The sequence below is a fragment of the Medicago truncatula genome, chromosome 1 (assembly GCF_003473485.1).
Source record: "Medicago truncatula cultivar Jemalong A17 chromosome 1, MtrunA17r5.0-ANR, whole genome shotgun sequence".
NCBI classification, from domain to species: Eukaryota; Viridiplantae; Streptophyta; class Magnoliopsida; order Fabales; family Fabaceae; genus Medicago; species Medicago truncatula.
In genome coordinates this window covers 54,133,727-54,143,187 of record NC_053042.1, presented here as the reverse complement: position 1 = coordinate 54,143,187, position 9,461 = coordinate 54,133,727, and the positions used below count along the sequence as shown (strand labels likewise).

The window sequence follows — 9,461 nt, the reverse complement described above, 5'->3', positions numbered from 1 at the left end:
TTTACCGGTTATGTTTTGTTTTCTTCATGCTAACCTAGTTGATTCAAATTGATCTAGTAGGTAATCAAGTATTGCACTCAAATCGTTAATAAGCTCTCTCAAAAATGAATTGAATTCATTATTTACCATTCAACCGAACTCTAGATTACCAAAATCTCTTTTCTTTATGAATCATAGGGTTAATACTAAAAAAGTGATCTAATTGATAAGGTTTCAGTTGAGAACTCACAAACCACAAAAACTTAGATCCAGATCTATTTACTGATCTAAGGTCGTCGTGAACGAATAATATGTAAGTATCTACGTCAACACTATATGAACCCTGAGGTTCGGAGCCAAATTGACATACCTTTTTCTTTTTATAAAAAGATACTCGATATTTTTTTTACAATCATATTATACATATGAAATATTTAACACCATTTATCGTTATTCAATCTTCGTCGTTAAATATATTTGACTGATGGATTATCCTTTTTAACCAATTTTTCTCCATACACAAATATGAAAAGATCAAATCCCGACCACTTGTTTGAGATTACTTAAATCTCTTACCTTGATGGTAATTATATATTTTTTAAAAATAAATTAAAAATATCTAACATTTTTTTTAGGAAGATATGAGACTGACACTTCTGAAAAGAGTGCTGTTACATTCAGTTGTTGATGCGTGCATTGAATAACATTGAATTTTACTAACCTACAAATTAAATTCACACATGAAAGCACCTACCAGACCCCATTTCCTTGTCATATTCTTTTGCTTCATATCACAATCCTGTGCTTTAAATAACTCATTTCTCATCAAATTTATTACAAACACGAATACTCTCCTAACACAACAACAACTCATAGAACCCACCCTCTCTTCACAAACAATATGGGAAAGAAAAATTTGAAACTACCTTCTCTTTTCAAAACCAAAGAAATTTCACAAAGAAAACAACATCCATGGCAATTCTTACCCTCTTGTGGCCATCCAAAAACTCTTTCTTTTCGAGTTGGTGCTGCTTCTACTTCTGCTGCTGATGATCACATATTCAAAACGGTTAATTCTGTGTTTTTTGACCAAACAGACAACATTAATATAGAAACACCAAAATCATGGTTCACAACATCATCTGAATCTGCAAGTTTCTCAACAGAATCAGAAGATTACTATTGCTACAACGACGGCGAATCATTGGAGACATTGGTACGAGGAGTTAAGTCGGAGAGATTGTTTTTCGAAGCAGAAGACACGAGTTCGATCTTAGAAAAGGCGAAGGCTAATGGTTTTCCATTCAAAGAAAGTGTTGTGTTAGCTATGGAGTCAGAGGATCCATATGAAGATTTTAAGAGATCAATGGAAGAGATTGTTGAGTCTCATGGTGTGAAAGATTGGGATGGTTTGGAAGAGCTTTTGAGTTGGTATTTGAAAGTTAATGGTAAAAATAATCATGGGTTTATTGTTGGTGCTTTTGTTGATTTGTTGATTAGTTTAGCAGCTTCTAATAATTCTAATAACTCTTGTTCTAATTTAACTTTATATTCTTCTGCTGTTTCTTCTTTTGCCTCTTCTTCACCTTTGTATCTATGTGAGGGACAGAGTGAGATTACTGAGATTGAAGATAATAATAATAATAATAATGTAACAGCTTCTTAGTATTAATTAGATGTAGCTAGTTTTAACCTTTTTTGTTGTTGTACATTTTGTAGATTGAAAGAAAATTTAATGAAAATTAAGTTATAGTGATTTTGTTTTGTGGTTTGTTGTTAATTAAGTTATGATGCAGGACAACTTGAATCATAACTTAACAAGATGAGTTTTAGTCTACTTTAATCATGTTTAGGGAGAAAATAATAACAAAGATATCTAAGTGACCGAAGAATTTAAAAACTATTTATTTAAAATGGTTCTAAATTCAACACTAAAACGATATAAATGAATTAAATACATCTCCGTAAGTTTGACTCAGTTGATAAAAATATTTCATATTATATGTTGAAGTAGGGGTTGGAATCTTGGACACTCCATTTCTTCACATTTAAAATCTGCATTTGATGAAAAACTATCTACAAGATTGTTCTTGAAGGTTGCACTCTCATCTTGTCTTTGGCTTCCACCGATTCCTTATAATCTTTACGACAGCCTTGATGTACTTTTTGGAAGGAAATGAAGCGGTACACCAAACATGCATATTCCCAAACCTCACTGGTCTAAATTATATTTTATTTTGACAAAATTAAAAATATGCATGTTAATTTTGTATCAAGAAATTATAAATTACTTTACAAAATTATATTTTATGATTGATATGAGAAAGACAAATTAAAAGAATTGGAAAAATGTATGTCTTTTAAAATTACGAACAATAAAATGGAAAACTTATGAAATAAACAATTGTACTAAAAAGAGTATTGAAGGAAAGCTAAGAGGAATATCATTTTCGAAAAACAATAAAAATAATGTTTTGATATTTTTAAAATTTCTAAAAAATGTTGGTATTGTTTCAATAAATTGTAAAGAAAATGTCGAAAGTCCCGTAAGTGTAACTCAGTTGGTAGATATCAAAGATAATTTGTGTAGGGGTCGGAGTTTAAACCCATATTCTTCACTTCTCTATACATAAAAAATAAAAATAAAGAAAATGACTAAAAACATATCAAATTTATATTGTCATGTTTATTAGTTAAATTGAAGGTGAAAACATAGAATATGGAAAGTAAATGAACCCTTCGTGTGTGTGGTAATAGGAAAACAAGAACCGCATAATATAGCCCTGTTTAGTCAATATTATGAAAACGTAAGTGTTAAGTTTGTATGGAAACAAACAAATGAAATTGCTTGTAAAAAAAAAACAAATGAAGTTGACCACCTTATCAGTTATAGTCATTATATCAAAAACTGTATCTAACACATTTTGATTATTGAAATGAGTTAAAAAAAAAATCTTAAAAAGAAAAAAATGCACATAGTTTAGCTCAGTTGGTAGGAACATTGTATAATTTATGTAGGGGTTGGGGTTTGAACTCCAAACACCCCCACTTCTCCATATTAATTGTGTGAGCTCTATCCACTAGATTATTAGACCCAAAAAAAATTAAACATCACCATTATGTTTGTTCGAGGGATATGTGAAAACTCAAATAAGCGAACTTAGATCGCCTGAAGTGCAAACCTGCACAGTAAAGGGTGAGCAACTCATACAATCTTCTCAAAGTTGAAAATTTGGGGATAAGTTTCTTGCATTGCGAACTATGAAATCCATATAATTCAAATATGGAGACGTATTGGATACGTATCATATATCGATATTCTGCAAATACTCATGGAGTATCAAAATTAATTATTTTAATTTTAAAAATATATTTTATCGAATACTTATAAAATACTCGACATATACACAAATACTTATATAATACTTCACGCATACGTATCCTAAAAAAAAAAAAAAATGAAGGGTAAAGAAGTGAGATTATATGGTGAAAATTCAATAGAGATGTATATGGTTCAATTTAAGATATGAATCGATATAATTGTTTTTCGATTAACCAAATAAAAATTATGTTTTTTGTGGATGAAAGTAACGAAAGAGAAAATTCAATCAATTAACATTTTTTTGTTTTGAGTTCTTTTATTGATGCATTTGTTGATATCCTAATATATGGAAAACAAAATGATTTACACAAAAACTTCACATTATTTATTTTATCACATGTATTTTTTTGTAAATTGTGACTTTTATGATTATATACTAACGAAGAGTAATCAAATACTTTTTTTTTCCAGGAATTTTATGCAAGTTTTGGTATTTGTTAACGTATTTTAACTATATTGTATCCGAAATTTAAAAAATTATGTGTATCAACATTCATATCGTACTAATACCCGTGTACTACGTATCCGGACTTGATAGATCGCCGAACATGGCAAACAACTCCTTGAAAGTCAAATGCTATTATTGCAACGATCACAAGTAATAAAATTATGAGCAATATAAATAAAGAAATGATATTTGTACAACCATTTTTGTACAACTTTCTTTCTCATACTCACATTATCTTCTTATTCTCTCTCTTCCTTTTTCTCTCTCTATTGTTTTTGACCAATAAAAAGAAAACACAACAAAATTGTCCCAAAAATTGTAGCAAAAATGTTTTTTCAAATATCATTACATATAAATATTAATCTATCAATCATCTCAACCCACAAAGGAAAAAAATTATATACTCTTATACAAACACAACTTTTTCTCGTCCAACTACATCTTCACTTTGAAGCTTTTGTCTAATCCTTTGACACCCATTTTGAGACCACACAGGAGGATCAGATTTCCAATCCACCGAGTCGTGTTCTCGACGATAAGGACTCAAAACTATTCGCTCATGTTTCTGGGCATATTTCAGAGCATTCATTACAAACTCAATTTCATACCAATTGCCAACACAGCCTCCCAATTCAATAACTCTGATCTCGTCATGAGAGCATATTTCAACATCTTTGACAACTTTTTGTTTTTTAATTATCTTTGGATATGTGAGCTATCAGAAAGAGAAATCAAAATAGGAGTGGTAGTTAAAATTGACAAATTTATACCAATGAATGCAAATCAATATGTCTAAGAAAAATGTCTAAACTAATAACAAAAGCTTGTATAATTATAAATATATAAAAGCTGTGTTAGAAACACTCACTTTAACACACTCTTTCCAACCCTTAATCTCTTATTGGATGAAATAGATAAGGATCACATCATTTTAAAAATACGCCAAATATAAAATGATAGGACCCACATAATTTCACCTAATAAGAGAGTTATTGTTGAAAATAGATTATTAAAATGAGTATTCCTAGCACTAATCTAAATGTAAAATACTTCCAATGAAGAGTTCAACTCCTGAAATCAAAGGTTAGATTTGGAAAGATAATGGACAGGAAAGTGCATTAAACTCAATTGGTGTTAGCATAATAGGATGTTTTAAACATATATGATCTTATTTCATGACTCACCAGATCAAAAGAATAACTTAATTTATGAATGAAGCCATGGCTCAAAATCAAATGATAACCATAAAAATAAATAAATATATAAAACATGGGTATTAAGCATGTTCACTCACCATGATTGAAAGTTTCTGCAATTGAGGAAAAGTTTGAAGGATGTTGAGAATCCACAAAAGATCAAACTCCATTTCACTTAAGAAGTCCCAGTGCGACCACTGTATGATGAAGTTCAATTGTTTAAGATGTCTGAGTGGTTGAGTCATTTTTACCAAAGGTTTGACCTGAACAAGAACAAGAATGTGTAAGATTCAAAATATATCATTAAAAAGACAAAGAAATGTAAAAAGAACTCACTGTTCCAACACATTACGACTAACCATTGAATAGATGTCCAATTGCAGAATATCAAGTTCAGTAAGAGTTGACAAGAGTGCAAATGCATTAACATATTCGTCAGATATAACCGGTATATGAATTCTCTTTAACATAGGGGTATTAATGTAAAAGGTCTCCAAACCAGGACCAAAGTACTCCAATGAAGTGAGTTTAAGGCAATCTAGTGAACAAAGGTTTACACCCTTTTTGATGTTGTTGGATACGACATGGCAGTTTTTAACTTCAAGATAACACAAGGATGAACTCACTATCTTTGGCATTGATGATTTGAACTCACAATATATTAAGTGAAGCTCATCAAGTAATCCTAAATTAGACACCAGACTTGTAATAAACAGTTCATCCACTTTAGTACTTCCAAGTGTAAGTGATCTCAAATTTTTGAACAGAATAAAGTCACAGTTGGTGATATTGTAAACTAGACAATTTTGTAGATGTAGATGCTTTAGAGTTGAAGCATTAGTCTTCGAAAATAAAAAAAAAGGAAAACTCGTAACGTTTGCGTGAAGGACCGAGATGTGCATAAGGCCTTCCTAGAAAAAGTAGATTGATTCTTTCAACTCCTCTTGCAATCGCAAAACTTATCCATTGATCAATATTGTTACTTTGTTCACAATCTAAATAAAAATTCACTACGAAAGAATCAATATTTGTGCCTTCAAAATTCTTGACAAACCGGTCTACTCGATTTACAAATTCATCCCTACTCAAATCAAAATCGGCAAAACAAACCACAGTAGAATCTCTAGGGAGATCAATGAGATCCCCAGTTTCTAGTAGTTCCATCTCGCTACCAAGAACATTGTGGATATCAAAGTAGAGATCTCTCCTTAAAGCCCATAGCTTGCACCACCTTCTAGACAGTATACTGGTTTTCAACAGATCTTTCATGGGTAACATTGTCAAAATATGAGACAAAATGCAGTCGGGTAACTGACTAATGCAATCCATCTTATTACGAGAAAGCTTCATGAATAGTGACAATACACCTGAAATATATAAGCAAAGATTAATAGTTTCCATAACTACAATGAAAAGATGCAAAATGATGAAGAAACTTATAATCCCACTAAAAGTATTTCATACAAAAAAGTAGTTTATTAAGATTATCCAAAAAAAGAAGAAGATAGGCATCCATTTGTAGAATGGTCCAAATGAAAAACCACGAAATCAAAAACAGAGAAGGGAAATCTGAATACATAAGAATTGTTACTGTAGGGTCAACTCTTTAAATGGAAGGTGTTTTTTTTTTTTCTTTTTCCTTTTTTACAATTGCAAATTATAATTTGAATGGCACTCAGAATGAGTAAATAAATGGAAGGTGTTAGAATAACAGCAAACAGTGCTTATCTACACAAACTTACCATTAAGAATAACACAAATACAAAACGAGGGGCATAGAAGAATCTCTTGATTTTCTAAATCACGCCTTAAATACTGAAAACCCACACATTCAGGTCTCATTGAAAAATTACTTTAGACCTCATTTTTTCAACTAAGAAGCAAAACAAAAGGAAGACAGTCCATTAGATGTCAGGGTAGTTAGTGGTAAGAGTTTGATTTTATAACCTCGAGTGGCAGAGTTCGAATCTCCTCATAAACAATTGTAAAACTTTCATTAACGCCACCTTAATTAATAACAATTTCACTTTTTACCAATTTTATTTTTAAAAGTAAAACTTTTTTTTTTCCTCAAAAAAAAAAAAGGAAGACAGGAAAATTATCATTTCAAACAAGATATATCACAACATATTCCCAAGCTAATTGATTTGTTTTGATTTCCTGTATCTTCATCTAGGGCATTAAATTTGAAATTACTCTACTTAAGAGACCCAATATGTCCAACTGAAAAAAGTAGCAGTAGAAGTGCAAAAAAGCAAAAATGGCATAACTCATTCAGTCACATGAGGTATCGAGCACTTCAAGACTGCACAAAATTAAAGGGCAAATAGTCATTTCCATTCTTAAATCGGTAAAGAATAGCCACAATGATCCTCCAATGTAGCAAAATTACAAAATAGTAACTGCTCGTGCACTCCATTAGTCAAAATAATCTATGGCGAGAACAAATGCTATTATTTCTGATCAAGAAATGCTTACATCAATCATGCCTATTCCCCGTTTTAACCCTCCGTATGTTAACTCACCACACTTTAGGTCATGGCGTTAAAGGAAACATTTTAACATCAAATACTATTTTGACTAAAGAGTGTACAATCATGACTATTTTATAATTTCGCTACATCGAGGACAATTGTGACTACTCGTTACGCATTCAGGAACAAAAATGACTATTTGCCTCAAAATTAATAGCATACTAAATGCAGACAATAATAACAATATGGAATAACAATCAAGTAATAGTACAGTTTTGTTATTGAAATGGTACTGTTTAACAGCATAATAAATCACTCAAATTTCGTTACTTTAGTTGTAACATGTATAGCTTTAGCTTATGTTATCTTAGTTTTTTTTTTCTCTTATCTTTGACCTCTTATAGAATTATGCAACTACTCGTAGCTAAGTACAGAAAAATAAATTCTCATTTAAATTCCAATCGGCACCCACCACGATGATTCCACTACTATCTTTCATTTCTTAACCAAGTAACTGGGCTAAGTGGTTAATCAGCTCCAACAAAAGACAAAATATTCGATTAGAGAACCCCTTCCGGAAGATTAACGCAAAGAAATTGAAATACTAATCAAAGGATGAAGAAGAAACAGAAAACATACCGAGATTTGAACGGGAAGATGTAGAATGAGAGATTGAGATCGCTGGGGCTGAGCAGAGAGTTTGTAATTTGTATTCAATCAGAAGCAGAATAAGCGGAGAGACGAAATCGAAGTATATATAGTAGGCGTGCAAATGAGACAAATGATCTACGATGATGTACTATGTCTTGTTATCATTGGATGGATGTTGAAGGTTCACTAAATCCAATGATGCCCCCCCCCCCTCATTCACGCCAAATTCTTTTTTCTCCCACTTTTTGTTGTTCAAAATCAAATACCTCTCTAATATAAAGAATATTTCAAAAAGGTTTTTTTTTGGTTACAAAGCTAATGTTAAAAACAAACAAAAAGAAACAGAAAGCAGGAAAATTAAGTTCTTAGGAAACAAGTTCCCATAGCGTCATCTTTTATCTTGACAATAAGATCATGAGGGGGGGAGTGGTGCTCTAGGAAGTCTTCAGTAGACGATGCGCCAAGCTTAGCCATGAAGTCGGCACAATGGTTTCCTTCCCTTAGAGTATGAAGGATCGTGAAGTTGTTTGAAGCTATTACCTCCTTGATATCTTGAATTAGCACTGCGTAAACATGAAATTTAGGTACTTCTCCTGTGATGAGGCTGATGGAGAGCTGTGAATCCGAGAAGCAAACTAGATCATCAATTCCCATGCTTGCTGCTAGAGAGAGGCCTTTATGAATGGTTGTGAGTTCCGCGTGCAGGATGCACGTAGAGGCTGGAATATATCCGGAAAACGCCTTCAGAAATAGCCCCGCGTTGTTGCGTAGTATTCCTCCAAAACCAGCTCGGATTGGCGTGCCAAGACAGCTCCCATCGACATTGAGAATGATGCAGCTTTGGTTACTACTATTCCATTTGATCCAGCGGTCCGAAACAGCAGAATTTGTAGCAGATTGGAAGCTGTTTGTAACACCCCGTTTTCCCAATATACAAATTTCATAAACAATTATCAGAGTAAAAACCATAAACGGGATATCACATAGAAACGTAATCCAAAAACAGTTAAATGATAATTTAACCTTCACAAATATCTTTAACATAGCAGCGGAAAATCATAAACATAAATCATAAACGTTTTGGCACGCAGGCCCAACAAGTATCTCAAAAGAGTTTATCAAAACATAAGCAGTTCACGTAAAAGAATGAAGCATGTTATAGCATTAAACCCCATCCCGTTACGTATCAGAGCGACCTAGACGACACAGTGAAGGCAAGGCCACTCACTACGGCAACTGCACACTAAGCACGATCACCTGCAAGTTACCCATACGAAGGGCAACATTTTCAAGCAGAAGGGGTGAGATTTCATAATAAAATAACATTAATC

General features: G+C 32.2%; 2 protein-coding genes across 3 annotated transcripts; one reads left to right on the top strand and one right to left on the bottom strand.

The window, feature by feature from the left end:
- Positions 1-714: 714 nt before the first annotated feature.
- Positions 715-1,731, top strand: LOC25485550 (transcription repressor OFP13). Its single transcript, XM_013614786.3, has one exon. The coding sequence runs from the start codon at positions 881-883 to the stop codon at positions 1,643-1,645; it is 765 nt and encodes a 254-aa protein (XP_013470240.1). The 5' UTR covers positions 715-880; the 3' UTR covers positions 1,646-1,731.
- Positions 1,732-4,126: 2,395 nt separating this feature from the next.
- Positions 4,127-8,390, bottom strand: LOC25485549 (uncharacterized). Of its 2 annotated transcripts, none has more exons than XM_024771957.2 (4): positions 8,119-8,390; positions 5,365-6,372; positions 5,104-5,268; positions 4,127-4,524 (listed from the first exon to the last, which is right to left on the bottom strand). In XM_024771957.2, the coding sequence occupies exons 2-4, from the start codon at positions 5,905-5,907 to the stop codon at positions 4,216-4,218; spliced, it is 1,017 nt and encodes a 338-aa protein (XP_024627725.1). In that variant the 5' UTR covers positions 5,908-6,372; positions 8,119-8,390; the 3' UTR covers positions 4,127-4,215. The 2 variants fall into 2 exon arrangements, with proteins under 2 accessions (XP_024627725.1, XP_024627728.1); XM_024771960.2 differs by lacking the exon at positions 8,119-8,390 and adding an exon at positions 7,952-8,072.
- Positions 8,391-9,461: the final 1,071 nt, after the last annotated feature.